The 17,010-nt window shown below is 44.8% G+C and overlaps 1 protein-coding gene across 4 annotated transcripts in view; it reads right to left on the bottom strand.

Annotated features, from left to right (window-relative positions):
* xpo6 (exportin 6) overlaps positions 1-17,010 on the bottom strand; it is a 129,235-nt gene that overhangs the window by 23,017 nt on the left and 89,208 nt on the right. For all 4 annotated transcript variants that reach the window (XM_052020742.1, XM_052020746.1, XM_052020743.1 and 1 more), the window contains 6 exons: positions 16,244-16,336; positions 11,277-11,346; positions 6,686-6,845; positions 5,004-5,096; positions 3,439-3,583; positions 945-1,091 (listed from right to left, as the gene is read on the bottom strand). In XM_052020742.1, coding sequence (XP_051876702.1) covers positions 945-1,091; positions 3,439-3,583; positions 5,004-5,096; positions 6,686-6,845; positions 11,277-11,346; positions 16,244-16,336 — 708 coding nt within the window. The remainder of the gene's footprint in view (positions 1-944; positions 1,092-3,438; positions 3,584-5,003; positions 5,097-6,685; positions 6,846-11,276; positions 11,347-16,243; positions 16,337-17,010) is intronic.

Below are 17,010 nucleotides of genomic sequence, written 5' to 3'. Positions count from 1 at the left end.
TGCACAATCTACTTTTAAAGAGAGTATTCAGCAATAGACTTGGGTTTTCTCCCCCACAGGAACAGGTTGAGAAGGCTGCTAAAAAGGCAAATGGTAGCGTTGTTTTTAAGTTTGTGGCAGCAAGGATGTTCTGAAACCAAAGTTGTTGAGCTAACGCAAAATAAAAACACTGCTTAGTGTGGTGTGAACAATTTTAGTCACCACACTTTAGAAAGGAAAGCAAGGCCTTAAAGAGCTTTACTGGAATGAGAGCAGGAATGAAGGACTTCTGTTGTGGGAAATTAACAGTTTGTTCTCAGAGGCAGAAAGGGAAGATTTGATTAAAATCTGGAAAATTTTGGATAAGGAGCTAGTACTGACCACCAGGGGTGAAGGATTTTCAGATATCGATTCTAATTTTACTGTTTCTCCATATATCATGGTTTTACCCTCTCAACTTGAACGAGACTGGATAGTGAATTGTTTTATTTAATACTAACACATTATAATGAGGTGGTCACCAGTTTAAACCTAAAAAGGACTTCAGCTCAATCAGGAGCAAGACCTGGTCCAAAATGCTCACCATTCATTATGGGATCAAGTGCATCTACTGTTGGGTCTCAGCCCAAAACAGCAAGAACAAAAGCAAGACTCAGTTAGCCTCACCCGGTAAACTTGAGCTTAATGAGCTGGAGCAATGCCACAGGGGAGTTGAAGTAGACAGCTCAAAGCAGAGCAACACTATAGTACATCAATACTGTCTTCAGATCTAAAGCAACAGCACTAGTGCATAAATAAATGTTGTATTCAGATAGCTAGTCTTCAAACAGCCATGCTCTCCAGATAGGAACCTTTCTCAGACAGCCAGCAGCTTTTAATCAGGTACTGCCTCACTGAGCTGTTTTGATTGCCCTTTAAGATCCACAAATTCATTTTGACCAGCTTGTCAAGGTTCTCCAATGTACCTCTTGAGGGAGCTGGCGAGCAGAGCCATCGGTGATCCTGTCGAAGATTTTCTGCACAGCTCGGATCCTGACCAGAAACACTGGCCGTACAGTGGTGGCCAACGACAGCAGCAAGTGGCATGCCGAGAGCAACAGTTTCTCTGGCACCTGCAGAGACAATTCAATCTGGAACACAAAGCTTTCTGGATCATCACCCTCACCAGACCATTTAACAAGGCAACCTTAGCTGAGCAACACACAAAACGCTGGAGGAACTCAGTGGGCCAGGCAGCATCTGTGGAGGGAGATGGACAGTTGACGTTTCAGGTCAAGCCCTGGCGGTGGGGGGTGGAGCAAGAGGTGGTGGGTGATGGGTGGGGTGGTGGGTGATGGGTGGGGTGGTGGGGGTGGAGCAGGAGGTGGTGGGTGGGGGGTGGATCCAGGTGAGGGGTGATAGCAGGTCGAGGAAGCAGTGGAGTGGGAATGATGCAAGAAGATGGGTGATGATTGGTGGAAGTGACAAAGGGCTGAAGAAGATGGAATCTGATAGGAGAGGACAGTGGACCATGGAATAGAGGGAAGAAGTGAGGAGGGGAACTGGAGGGAGGAACGTGTGGGTGGGGGCAGATGGAGGGGGTGGGGGAGGGGAAAGATGTGGTGAAGGGTTTGGGGGGGGAGGGGGAATGAGGGGAAAAAGGGGCAGAGGGGAGGGGTTACCAGAAGTTAGAGGAATCAGTATTGATGCTGTCAGGTTGGAGCCTGCCCAGGCAGAATATGAGGTGCTGTTCCTCTAGCCTCAACTTGGCAGTAGAGGAGGCTGCGGACAGGCATGTCGGTGTGGGAATGGGAAGTTACATTGGGGTATGATACCTCAGTGGTTTAAGTTACTGCATTAGCAGCCAGAGTTCTGAATAGTGGCTCCAGAGACACAAATTCAACTTCCACAATGGCAGCAGGGAAAATTTAACTTCAAGTAATTAATGAAAAAAATTGCAATAGATCTCATTTTGTTAACAATTGCTGGAAACTGCTGGATAGTTACTAAAGTCCTTTGGGGAAGGTAACCTGATACCTTTACTCAGGCTGTCCTGTACATGCTTCCAGACTTTAATGCAGACCGCGCTTAACTGCATTCTCCATTCAGGGGACACAGGGATAGACAGACGTTGATATTACCAGTACTGTCCACACCCCGAGAACAAAGAAACGGCTGAGAACCTGAGCCTGCATTCTCATGGGGCAAAAAGACAGCAATGGAAAGGCCCCAAATGAAGAGGAAACACTGAGTTCCTCTGTTCTGGGTTCGAACCAAGAAGTTTTCAAGTACACTCTAACCCTGCTTAGTGCTGTTTGACGGTAGAAATCTTGGTCTTCCAGTCCAAACACTCACAAGTGCACAGCACCTAAAGTTTTTTTAAAAAAATGAGTCCCATGCAAACTCCCATCCTCCCATTTGCTGCCAAGAAGGGAACGTGATATGAACCCCTCCCCTCCACTAGCACTCTTCCAGTTGTGTGGAAAGGCTGCCTGCCAGGATTGGGCAGGCTGGGGCAAGCAGAACACCCAATCAGCACCAAGAAGTGGGCCATTCTGGGGACCGGCAGTGCCTGTTCTACGTGTTGGCAAGTCGCCCAGATCCCACTGCCCAACAGTGTAACGGAAGCTGCCATCTCCTCCCATGTTTGGCTGCACAAGCTCAGACCAGTGACCACCATGGCGAGATCTCAGGGACAGACAGAACTGTGCAGCCAAACAAAGACAGGAGGAGAGAGAGACAGCAGTTTCCACCACACCAGCAGGCAGTGACGAGGGAGCCCGTAAGATCTGGTCTGCCCGTCAACGTCTGCCAGAACTGTCCACCCCTCTCACTACGGAGCAGATGCACCTCTCATCCCAGCCCTCACTAGGTAGCCTCTCCACAACAACCCACAGGCAATTCATTGCTGGATTTGCACCAGATTCCCACCACAGCAGCGGGGAGGGCAGGGATCACATCAGCTGCGGCTCTGTGCATAATGATCCCTTCAGTGCCAATTCCATCAAGGTTTTGTTCCTGGGAATGCATCCCAAGCACCAAGCAAGATACTGGTGTACAGAGTTTGGCATCTTGGACTTTTGGTGCACCAGCATACAAACACATTAAATATTGACCAGCCCTGCAATCCAATATGTGAATCAATGAGCTGGAGACTAACTTCAGCCATGACCACAGGAAGAAATTAACTCTGTGCTATCACTGGATTAAAAAAAAACTCTGATGTTAAATTGCAGCCACCAACTGCAGACTTCTACAGGGGCTCCAGGACTCTCTAATATCAGATTAGAAAGGCAAGGGCATGCAATTCCCCAGTGCCTCATATAATGGACAGAAGTCTACAAAGTCCAGCGATGCTCACTCTGCAAACTAGGAGGAGAGCTGATGTCATCTTGCTTACAGTTAGATAAACATTTCTGAACAGAGCCAGCACTTGTGGCAGAACCATCAGTTAGCTTCTCAGGGAAGTTGCCGACATACCTTCGAGCTGATGAGGGGAGCAGTGGCCTCCATAGCAGTGGAAATGAGAGAGACAAATTGCTCAGGATTTTGCCGCTGAACTTCACTATAAAACTGTGCCAGCCAGTGGGAGTAAGCCTGTAGTGCAGCCAGTGACTGAGCGTGGCTGGAAGACAAGGTTAGAACAGTTTTGTAAAGGAAATCTGGGATAGACTGCAGCCTGCCTTGTACTTTATTCAGAATCAACATGGACCCTGGGTGAAGACAGCTCAGAGAACCAAATCACTCCTTCATTCCATCCTGACCTCCCATCATACATGGCATGTCAGCACAATGCAGGGATGCCTCAGGAACAAAACACAATGTTTAGTGGGCAACACTTCCTCAAGTCAGAGGTTGTCAGTTCAAGTCCCATTCTAGAGACCAAAGTAGAAATTTCAGGCTGATATCCCATTAGTACAGAGTTTGCACTGTGCTGCCAGGAGAGCCAATTTCAACATTAAATCAAAGTCATAGCAAGATAAAGCATGGAAACAAACTCTCTGGCCCACTGGGCCCCTGCTGACCATCAACCAACCAACCATTTTCACACTTGTCCTACCTTAATCTATTTTATTCTTCCCACATTCCCATCAATTGCACCCCCTCCAAATTCATCTGCACACTAGGGCCGATTTACAGCATCTTTTGGCGGTGGGAGGAAACCAGAAACCCATGTGGTCACAGGGAGAATGTGCAAACTCCACACAGACAGCACCAGAGGTCAGGATTGAATTAGGGACTCCGGAGCTGAGAGACAACAGCTCTACCAGCTTGAGCCACTGCACAGCTTGGATGCAAGTTCACCTGCTCTGTTGGCAAAGTATTTATTCCTCAACTAACATTTCTGGAACAGATAAGCTGTAAACTTTTATTGCTCTTTGTAGGATCTTTCTGTATAATTGGCTACTGGTTTCACTCGTTATAGCAAATAATTGGCTGTAGAGCACTTGGAACATCCCAAGGTCATGAAGGGCATTGTGTAAAAATCAATATTTTTCCTTTAACATAGGAAATAAGACTGGTTCATTGAGCCTGTTCCACCATTCATTGTCACTTTCTGCGTCAACATTTTTCTGCCCTATCTCAATGCATCCTGACTCTTCTAATATCCAGAAATCTATCTCTGTTTTGAATGCAAACAATGACTGAGCTCACCTTGAACCAGTCTAGCCCCATGAGGAGGAAATCTCAGAGGACCGAGTAACTCTGACTTTTGCCCAGCCCTATTTTTTTTAATATATGTAGTACACAGAGTTAGCACAAACAGGTGAAGAGGCAGTCTTTGTCACTGGGATGGACAGTCATTGTTACCAGTTTTTCTGGAGATTTCAGGTTAGAGGTTTTGGTACCTGCATCTCTGTTCAATCAGGCAAATTCATTGCAAGGTATAAGGCAAAGCAGAGAAGCAATACATTTTTTGATAAATTTAGTTCCATTCTGTTAATATGTCAGCACATGACCAGTGGAAGAGCAGCCCATTTTGTCCACCTATTGACATCAACATACAAAACAGAATTAGTCCACAGGATCTATGGTGTACTTACACATCGATCAAATCTGGCTTCAGTACAGATGGCACTGCTGTTTCCATGTCATACAGCTTGATCTGGGACCCATACAATGTCACTTCCACTAGCCTGAGAAACAGCAATGACATACACACATTAGAAGCAAATCAGCAGGACTGCAATAAGAAAAAAAAACATGTACACATAGCTCGAAAGGGATGGTTCATGTGCAAGTGTTTGTGCAATTCCTGAGCCAAATCCCTGATGAGGAACTTGGCTTGTATTCCCTATAGTACATTGAGGGTTTTAGGATTTAAAAGGAATTGACAGTGTAGTTGGATCCTTTCTTGCAGGTCAGGAAATCCAGCACAAGAGGATGTAAAATCAGAGCCAAGCCAATGGGGAAAGACATTTTGAAATCCTTTCACAATTCAGTTTTAGCATGATTATGGTCCAGGCTGCACAAGGTATGTCAATTGTGTATAGGTGACTGATAGCCCCACGGGTTAAATGTTCAGTCTGCTGAGGCAGGACACAGGAAATTCAAACTAGCATCAACAAAAGGTATTAAAATGTAAGTAGCTACTGTGGGTCTTATTACCAAACAGGATTTTTAAAAAGTGACTGTTATGAGAAAGGTTCTTTCGGGTCTCAAAAGTAGAGGTATCTGAACACACAATCTTGTATTTTAAAAAGGAGAATTTATTTACAAAGACAGACACTGGAACAGAATGAAAAGGAATGGATGCACACTCGCACTTGGGTAATCGCGCAACGTGAGGGGAGTCGCAATGGGGGTGAAGTGCGTGCGCACACACACAAAAAACAAACTGGTACAATTAATCAAGGAATAAACAATACGTTGCCTAAATCCCCTGAAACTGGACAAGCAATGGCTCTACGCTACTGGGAATCTACTTAAGATGCTCCTAGACCCCTGTGGAAGTACACCCTCTTACCGGTGGTCCCTCGGTGTGGTCTCGATCCCAGCAGCAATCAGCAAAGAGAAAAAGCTACCCATGTGTACCATCTTTTATAGGGCTGGAGAGCTGGGTGGAGCCGCTCAGGTAATTCAAACAAGCCAATGATTCAGGGTCAAGAACAAAGGTGTGTTACAAAGCCAATCCTTAGGTGTGCTCCTGATGGGTGGGGTGGAGCCAAACCTTTGATTGACAGTGGTGTCACTTCCGACCCGATGGGCAATGCTATCATCCGACCATGGGGGTCAGTAGTGTTGTCACTGTCATCTGACAGCCATGGCCTTTCATACTACAGTGACAGAGTCAAAAACTCAATTGCAAATAAATCAATGGTATTGAAAATGCTGGAAATACTCAGCAAGTCAGGCACTATCTATGGAGAAAGAAACAGTGGTAATGTTTCAGGTCTGTAACCTTTAATGACCTGTCCGATTAATTGTTCCTGCCTGAACAGATTCTGACCGACCAGCTGAGAATTTGCTGAACATTGTTTATCTCCCCCCCAGATTTTCAGCAGCATTTAAAACAGAACAGATAGCACAGGCACACAAAGGATCCCATTAATCCAGCAAACGATCAGAAGCCAGCTGAATTCTCATGGCAGGTCATAGAAATATAACCCAAGAGTTCAGGTTCACATTAATGCAGAGAGCTCTCCACCCAGCCAGCTGGAATCAGAGGTCCAGTGCCAATCTGATACACTCAGCCAGCAAACAAGTTAAAAGAACAAGGTTTTACCTCTCCACCACTCTGAGCGCATCGTTAAACCTGGCGGCAAACACATCCCCGATAAAATACTCAGCCAGGCGACCACTAGTCTGAAGGAGTGAACTGAGATCACGTAATGAGCAATGCAAACGGCGACAGTCATTCTCTGCTGTAATGTTCAGTCTGTGAACTAAAGAACAATGCATCTGTGTTGAATGGCCAAGGCACATGCTGTACCATTGTACATTATTCATTAATCCAAGCAAAGGCAGACCCAGTACCCTTACCATCACTACAGCTAGTGCCACATTACAGCACCACACCCTGCCTCAATCACTACAGCCAGATGCACTGTGATAAAATCTCATTAACACAGCCAGTAACAGGCTGTAACAGTTGGAACCAATGCCTGTGTCACCAGCTCCTTATAAGGAGCTTCTCACCAATGTAACCGGCATCACCATTCAGTTTTTCCCTCCTATTGATGTAATACGTGAGTGTCTGTGACGAGGCAAAGAGTTATAGAGCGCTACGGCACAGTAACAGGCCCTTCGGGCCATCGAGTCCATGCTGATCCTATCTTCTGCCAAGTCCCATTTACCTGCACCCGGACCACAGCCCTCCAAATCCCTCCCATCCACGTACCTATCCAAACCTCTCTTAAATGTTACAATTGAACCCACATCTACCACTTTTGCTGGCAGCTCGTCCCACATTCGCACCACCCTCTTTAAAGTTCCCCCTCAGATTCCCCTTATATATTTCACCTTTCACCCGAAACCCATGTCCTCTAGTTCTAGTCTCACCCAACCTTGGAGGGAAAGCCTGCCAGCATTCAGCTTATCAATACTCCTCATAATTTTAACCTATTCAACTTTTCCCTATTACTCAGGTCAAGTCCCGGCAACATCCGTGTAAATTTTCTCTGCACTCTTTCAAGCTTATTCATATTCTTCCTGTAGGTAGGTGACCAGAACTGCACACAATACTCTAAACTCGGCCCCACCAATGCCTTGTACAACTTCAACATAACATCCCAACTCCTGCATTCAATGGCCTGATTTATGAAGGCCAAAGTGCCAAAAGCTCTCTTTACGACCCTATCTACCTGTGACGCCACTTTCAAGGAACTATGGATCTGTATTCCCAGGTCCCTTGATTCTACCACACACCTCAGAGCCCTACCATTCACTGTACAAGTCTTACCCTGTGCATCACCTCACACTTGTCTGCATTAAATTCCATCAACAATTCCTCAGCCCATTTACTTAGCTAGTCAAGATCTCACTGCAAGCTTTGATAGCCTCCCTCGCTGTCCACTATGCCCCCAAATTTGGTGTCATCCGCAAATTTGCTGATCCAGTTTACCACATTATCATCCAAATCATTAATATAGATGATAAACAACAACAGACCCAGCACCGATCCCTGCGGCACACCACTATTCACAGGCCTCCAGTCAGAGACACAACCATCTACTACTACTCTTTAGTTCCTCCCGCTAAGCCAATGCTGAATCCAACTGACTACTTCATCCTGAATGCCAAGTGACTTAACCTTCTGGACTAGCCTCCCATGTGGGACTTTATCAAAGGCCTTGCTGAAGTCCACGTAGACAACGTCCACCACCTTTCCTTCATCGACCTTCTTGGTAACCTCCTTGAAAAACTCTATAAGATTGGTTAGACATGACCTGCTACACACAAAGCCATGTTGACTATCCCTAATCAGGCCCTGTCTATCCAAATACTTATATATCCTGTCTCTTAGAATACCTTCCAATAATTTACCCACGACTGACGTCAGGCTCACCAGCCTATAATTTCCTGGCTTATTCTTAGAGCTTTTCTTGAACAACATTTGCTATCCTCCAGTCCTCCAGCACCTCCCCGTTGCTAAGGACATTTAAATATCTCTGCCAGGGGCCCTGCAATTTCTGCACTAGCCTCTCGCAAGGTCTGAGGGGACATCTTGTCAGGCTCTGGGGATTTATCCAATTCCCTCAAGACAGCCAGCACCTCCTCTTCCATAATCTGGATACAGTCCATGACCTCACTACTCTTTTGCCTCAGTTTTATAGCCTCCATGTCTGTCTCCAGAGCAAATACAGATACAAAAAATTCATTTAAGATCTCCCCCATCACTTTCGGCTCCATGCACAGATGGCCACACCGATCTTCAAGAGGACCAATTTTGTCCCTTGCTATCCTTCTGCTCTTAATATAGCTATAAAAACCCTTGGGATTCTCTTTCACCCTGTCTGCCAGAGCAACCTCATGTCCTCTTTTTGCCCTCCTAATTTCTCTCTTGTATTAAGTGTTCTCTTGCATTCCTCAAGCGCCTCATTTGATCTCAACTGCCTATACCTGATATCCACCTGCTTTCTTCTTTACTCGGGCCTCAATATTCCTCAGTAACCAAGGGTCCCTAAACCTGCTAACCCTGCCTTTTATTCTAACAGGAACATACAGATTCTGTACTCTCAGTATTTCACTTTTGAAAGCCTCCCATCTACCAAGCATCTCTTTGTCAGAAATCAGCCTGTCCCAATCCACTGCTGCCAGATCCCTTCTGATGCCATCAAAATTGGCCTTCCTCCAATTTAGAATCTCAACCTGAGGACCAGTCCTATCCTTCTCCGTAATTATCTTGAAACTAATGGAATTATGATCACTAGATCCAAAGTGTTCCCCTACACACACTTCTTTTATCTGCCCTGTTTCGTTCCCTAAGAGGAGATCCAGTATCGCGCTCTCTCTAGTTGGGACCTCTACATATTAAGGAAACTTTCCTGAACACATTTGACAAACTCTATCCCATCCAATCCCTTTACAGTATGGGAGTCCCAGTCAATATGTGGAAAGTTAAAATCACTCACTATCACAACCTTATTTTTCTTGCAACTGTTTGCTATTTCTCTTCGAATTTGTTCCTCTAAATCATGCTGACTATTGGGAGGTCTATAATATTAACATGGTCATCCCTTCCTTATTCCTCAGTTCCACCCATATTGCCTCAGTAGATGAGCCCTCCAGTACGTCCTCTCTGAGCACTGCCGTGACATTTTCCCTGATGAGTAATGCCACCCCTCCCCCTTTAATACCTCCCTCTCCATCATGTCTAAAACATCAGAACCCCAGAACATTGAGCTGCCAGTCCTGCCCCTCCTGCAACTAAGTCTCACTGATGGCTACAATATCATAATTCCACATGCTGATCCATGTTTGAAGTTCATCTGCCTTACCTACAATACTCCCTGCATTGAAATAGACGCATCTCAGAACATTAGTCCCACCATGCTCACCAACCTGTCGATTTCTGTCTTTACTTGTAGGCCTTACATCTACAACCCACAGCCACTCTGGTTCCCACCCCCCACCCCCACCAGCACTGGCAAACCTTCCCGCAAGAATATCAGTGCTTTCCACTTCAGGTGAAAACTATCCTGTTTGTACAGGTCCCACCTGCCCTGGAAGAGAGCTCAATGATCCAAAAATCTGAAGCTCTCCCTGTTGCACCATCTCCTTAGCTACACGTTAAACTACATGTTGGCAAACTGGATCCAGAATTGGTGATGGGAGGCAGAGGATAGTGGTCAAGGCATATGCAGTAAATGGCAGGGACCTTGGGCGTACTGATGTACAGAGGGACCTTGGAGTGCAAGTTCACAGTTCCCTAAAATGGCAACACAGGTGGATAGGGCAGTGAAGAGGACATTCGGTGTGCCTGCCTTCATAGGCCAAGGCACTGAGTACCAGAGGTGGGATGTCATACTGCAGCTGTGCAAAACATTGGTTAGGCTGCACAGGCAGTATTGTACAGCTCTGGTCGCCACACTACAGGAAGGAAGTGGTAGCAGTAACGAGAGTGCAGAAGAAATTCATTATGGTGTTGGCTGGAATGGAGGGCTGTAGTAATAGAGATTGGATAGGCTGGGGTCACTCTCACTGGAACGTAGGAGGCTGAGGGGCGACCTGACTGAAGTTTATGAGGGGCACAGATAGAGCAGATAGTCAGAGTCTTTTTCCTAGGACTGGGGAGTCTAAGACTAGAGGGCATAGGTTTAGGGTGAAAGGGGAGAAATTTAAAGGTGATCTGAGGGGCAAGTTTTTCCACAAAGAGGATGGTGGTTATATGGAATGAGCTGCCAGAGGAAGTGGTAGAGACAGATACAATGACATTTAAAAGGTTCTTGGATAGGAAAGAATAGAGGGACACAGGTATAATGTGGGCAAATGGGATTAGCATAGATGAATTGGGCCAAAGGGCCTGTTTCTGTTCTGTACAACTCTATGACTGACTAGTGTTATTGCTGTATACACTTTGCACCAATTCCTCCCAATCAGCATAAACACAGCTACTCTGCAAAACTATCTAGAACCAACTTCAAATTAGAACATGTTTCCCCGCGAGTGCTGGTATTTAAACTCTTTTTAAACTTGCTCAAATCATGGCACATCTAACTTCAATTTTTGACAAGTCAGCTGCTTGCAGCATTAATGTGTTTTATTGTTTCAGTAGCTACAAAGGTTAAATACCTTCATACACTTGTAAAGACAAATGTTTCTGACAATAGCCGACATCAATGGAATTGCACGTTAAGAGCAGACCAACCACTTACCTTGTCCGGAGGTTACAACAAATTGCTGTAAACCTAGGTAAACTTCAAGGTTATCCTGCAAGATGGGAAACTAGGGAGAGAAAAACAAGAAATGAAAGCAACTCAAAGTAACAATCATTGAAGAATTTAATGCAAGTACTGCCCGTTTTTGAAGTTATTGCAGGGACGACATAGTGGTTAAGTTAGGGCTTTTCCACTCTTGGAAGTTAGCTCAATTCCAGCTGACAACGATGGAACAGAAAAACTGCCAGATGTGGTCAGCAGTGTCTCCAGGCTGAACTAAACCCAGACCAGTTTCAATTTCCTGATGGACAAAGGCCGATTATCCAGTTAGACCTGACCCACAGGATGAAAAATGTCAACTCTATGCATTAAGCATCTCTTCACTTACTCTGTTGTTGGAGGAATTAGACTCTACACCTGCCCTAGGAATATTTGATACCAGTAACACATCCTAAAGTGGAAAGCATTCCATTTCCCTGTACCAAATAATCTATAGTTTGAATACAAGATTCATTTGGTATCTTGAATGTACTTCTGCAAAGGTTAGTTTGCATGAACAGGATTAATCCATCTCCAGCCTTGCTGGCCCTCCAGTATCTTGTTTCTTGGACAGTTCAATATGTTGCTTGCATTACTGCAGTACACAACTAAACACAATTACACTAATTTGAGAGCCAATTTAGAAAGTGCAAGATCAACTGCTTCAAATAACAACCTGCCAATAGCCATCAAAAATATAGGAAGGTTTGTTTTTTCACAGGAACCGAGTATATCTGCTTGCTGCAGAACAGGTGATGGTTGTGGCAAGGGGTTAGGTGGAGTTCTAGGTATCTGTTTAATTGGAGTGAAGTTAACCCACCTGACTAACAATGAGTACAGTTAGTGGCTAGTGACAGCGGCTGTGTTGGTTGTAAACTACATACATTCCCCACATTCTGGGCAGATCCCAGAGGATTGGAAAACTTCAAATGTAATACTACTATTCAAGGAGAGAGACAGAAAACAGTTTGCCAAACATGTGTCATTGGGAAAATGCTAGAAACGGTTATTGAGGTAACGGCAGGACATTTAGAAAAATCATAAGATAATCAAGCAGAATCAATATGGTTTTATGAAAGAAAAACTGTATTTGATGATTTTGTTGGAGTTCTTTGAAAATGTAACAAATAGGGTGGATAAAGGGGAACCAGTAGATATAGTATATCTGAAGTTTCAGAAATCATTCAATAAGGTACTGCGTAAAAACTTATTGGACGAGAACGTAAGCACACAAAACAGGAATAGGCCATCTGCCCCACCTTTCAATAAGATCAGGGCTGATCCACCTTGGGAATCAACAACTCTTCTGTGCTCAAGTCCCATAGGTCTCAATTCCCTGACAACCAAAAAAAAACTACAGATGCTGGAAATCCAAAAAACCAGAAAATGCTAGAAATACCCAACAGGTCAATCAGCATCTGTGGGAAGAGAAACTGTTGACGTTCCAGGTCTGTGACCCTTCATCAGAACTGAAGAGAAGACAAAAGAAGGTTGGGGCAGTGAGAGGTCTCTGATCGGGTAAGATCGGGTGACCATGGGGATCCCTGATGTTTCAGTTATCTAGCTCCACTTTAGATACTTCCAATGATCCAGCCTCCATAACGCCCACCCTGATGTGGCCCCTCAGGATCTTGTATGTTTCAGTAACATCACCCCTCATTCTTCTAAACTCCAAAGAATACAAACCCAACCTGTTTAGCCTCGATAAGACAATCTCCTCATCCCAGGAACTCGGATGGTGAATCCCCTTTGACTGCTGATAGGAATGGGGCAACAATGACATGGGCAGGAGAGTGACGGAAAAAACAGAAAACAAAATTGGGCTAAATGGGTCATTTTCAGAAAGGTAATCAGTAGCTAGTGGATGCCATAGTGATCACAGCTGGGACTTCAATCACTTATTATCTATATATTAATAACTTGGATGAGGGGACGAAGTGCACAGTAGTCAAATTTGCTGATGATACAAAAGTAGTCAGGTTAGGAACTTGTGTTTTGACAGAAGTTGGGACTGTGAGCAAAGGGATATAGAAAGATTGCGTGAGTGGGCAAGAAGTCGGCGGGAGGAGTATAATGTGGGAAAATGTGAGGTTTTGCACTTTGGAAAGAAGGAAGAATGAAAAACCAACCTATAAGTTAAATGGAGTGAGACTACAAAGTGTTGCAGTAAAAAGGAATCAGGGAGTCCTAGTGCACGAAATACAAGCGCTGGCATGCAGGTACAGCAAATATTTAGGAAGGCTAATGGAATGCTAGCTTTTATTGAAAATGTTATGGATTATAATAGCAGGGAAGTTTTAATCTAACTCTACAGGGCACTGGTGAGACTGCACCTAGAGCACTGCAGACAGTTTGGGTCTCCATAATTAAGCAAGGATGTACTTACACTGGATGTAGAGCAGAGAAGGCTCACTCAGTTGATTCCTGGGGTGAAAACATTTATGTATGAAGACAGATTGAGGAGACTATGCCTATACTCATTGGAGAACTGAAGTATGAGAGGTGATTTTATTAGATCACAAGATAAGGGAGCAGAAGTAGGCCATTCAGCCCATGGAGTCTGCTCCAAAGAAAAGGGGAAAAAGAAAAGAGAAATGGGGAGTTGGGGGGGGGAGTCTGCTCCATGAGCAAAACAAAACTATTCTAACCCCACATTCTGGCCTTATCCCCATATCCCTTGAAACCTTGACTAATTAGATATCTATCTCTTCCTTAAACGCCTCCAATGATCTGGCCTCCACTGCTGTACGTGGCAAGGAATTCCATAAATTCACCACCCTCTGGCTAAAGAAATTCCTCCTCATCTCTGTTTTAAACCTGTACCCTCTAATTCTAAGATTGTGCCCTCTGGTCCTGGACTCACCCACCAAGGGAAACAGCTTGGCCACATCTACTCTGTCCAGTCCTTTCAACATTTTAAATGTTTCTATGAGGTCCCCTCTCATTCTTCTGTACTCCAGTGAGTACAGTCCAAGAGCCGACAAACGCTCATCATATGTAAGCCCTTTCATTCCGGGAATCATCCTCGTAAATCTCTTCTGAACCCTCTCCAACATCAGCACATCTTTCCTAAGATATGGGGCCCAAAACTGTACACAGTATTCCAAATGAGGCCTCACTGGTGCCCCGTAGAGCCTCATCAACACTTCCTTACTGTTATACACTATACCTCTTGAAATGAATGCCAACATAGCAATCGATTTCCTTACTGCCGATCTGACCTGGTGGTTAACCTTTAGGGTATCCTGCATGAGTACCCCAAGTCCCTTTGTACTTCTGTACTTTGAATTTTCTCCCCTTCTAGATAATAATCTGCCCGTTTATTTCTGTTTCCAAAGTGTACAACGGCACATTTCTCAACATTGAATTTCACCTGCCATTTCCTTGCCCATTCTCCTAAACTATCTAGGTCTCTCTGCAACTTTCCTGTCTCCTCAATACTCTCTACTCCTCCGCAAACTTAGCCACAAAACCATTTACTCCATCATCCCAATCATTAATGTACAGGGTAAAAAGGAGCGGCCCCAATACCGACCCCTGCGGAACACCACTAGTAACCGGTAGTCAACCAGAACAGGATCCTTTTATTCCCACCCTTTGCTTCCTGCCAACCAGCCAATGCTCCACCCATTCTGTTATCCTACCTGTAATCCCATAACCTCTCATCTTATTAATCAGTCTCTTGTGCGGCACCTTGTCGAAGGCCTTTTGGAAGTCTAAATACACAACATCTACCGCCTCTCCCTTATCCACCCTACCTGAGATTTCTTCAAAAAACTCCAAAAGGTTGGTCAAGCAGGATCTTCCCTTCACGAAACCATGTTGGCTTGGACCTATCTTGCCTTGCACCTCTAGGTATTCCATAACCTCATCCTTGAGGATCGATTCTAATAACTTTCCCACCACTGACGTCAGACTAATAGGTCTGTAATTTCCTTTACGCTGCCTCCCACCTTTCTTATACAGTGGAACTACATCTGCGACCCTCCAGTTTTCTGGAACCATGCCGGAGTCTATCGATTCCTGGAAAATTATCACCAGTGCCTCCGCAATCTCTAAAGCCACCTCCTTCAGAACCCAGGGATGCACCTCATCCGATCCGGGAGACTTATCAGCCTTTAGTCCATTTAGCTTTCCTAGCACCTTCTCTCTAGTAATCTTAACTGAACTCAGTACCATTCCTTGAGATCCCTGACTATCCGGTATATTGCTAATGTCCTCCACAGTGAAGGCCGATGCAAAATACTCATTTAGTTCCTTTGCCATCTCTTTATCATCCATTATAGTCTCTCCCGCACTGTTATTGATTGGTCCTATATCAACCTGTGTCTCCCTTTTACTCCTTATATATTTAAAAAAACTCTTAGTATCCTTTCGAATGTTATCTGCCAACTTTCTTCCATAATTCCTCTTTTCTTTCCTAATGACCTTCTTAGTTCCTTTCTGCAGGTTTTTAAACATACAGGATTCTGAGTGGGATGCTGAGAGGATCTTTATCCTGCTGCGGATGTCTAAACCAAAGCAGTTCCATTTCAGAATAAGGACTTGTCCACTTAGACTAGGTAAAGGAGGAATTACTTTTCACATCAGACAGTGACTCTCTGGTGTTATCATCCTGACACAGGTGTGGATGCAAGACACTGAAGATGTGATTGACAGAACTCTAAACTACAAGGGAGTCAAGGGGTATGGGAGAGAGCAGGGAAGTGGTGTTAAGGCAAAGATTTTACTGAGTGGCAAAGCAGGCTCCAAGAACCAATTGGTCTATTCCTGCTCCTGTTCACTATGTGGGATTGGTCCGGCTGGAGGGCGTGGGGAGGGGGGTTACTCAGTCTGGCAAGCACAGGGAGTACCGGTTGTAAACTTGGGTAACATTGGATCACTGTGATCCTGTGTTAATGTAATATTCGGTAAACGCTACTTACGATTGTAGAAAACGCATGGGAAGGTAGAAGCTCCATCACTTTGGCCACCACCTCTAAACTCTGCCGCAAATACCGCTGCCACTCCGTCTGTTGCTGCAGAGAGAAAGTAAAGATGCTGAGACATCCTCAGGCTCACAGGGCAGGCCTCAATGGGTTTGTAGGAGCTTCGAGTTTACAAATTAGCTCCCTCATTTCCTGCAACAGTGACTGCATTAAAAATATACTTCCTTAACTGTCAAACACTCTCAGACACCCTAGGAACACAAAATGCGCTGTATAATTCAACCAAACATCTCCTGTTGTTCCTTAACCAGCTAGAGAATTACTGGGAAGAATTATGAATGACAAGGGCAGGTGTGTTGCAATTAAATTATCATGAAATCTTTCATAACACACAGTCGAATGCCTTCAGAATTGAAGCAAAACTCTTTGCAGGCCAAAGTAACCTCACAGACAGCATGTGTTGGACTTGCTTTGGAGTATCAGGAGCTGAATCACAAGCCCTGCAATGTCTGATCCACATTACTACCCTCAAGGGTTCAACTTTATTACCTTCAAAGGCATCACAAACATCATGGAATGTTAACCTGCTGCCACTCCTTTTAGTTTTGACTGTTGCTAATCCAGCAAGTCCCAACATGACTGCTTGGCCACCAGTAGTGGTTGCTCAAGGGTTGCTAAATCCAGTTATCAACAAAAGGACCAACAAACACTGGAGCAACTGTATGCAATACTGTTCCTTGAATCTGCTCTAGCAGATAAATCCA

The sequence above is a fragment of the Pristis pectinata genome, chromosome 8 (assembly GCF_009764475.1).
Source record: "Pristis pectinata isolate sPriPec2 chromosome 8, sPriPec2.1.pri, whole genome shotgun sequence".
NCBI lineage: Eukaryota > Metazoa > Chordata > Chondrichthyes > Rhinopristiformes > Pristidae > Pristis > Pristis pectinata.
This window is presented reverse-complemented; position numbering and strand designations above follow the sequence as displayed.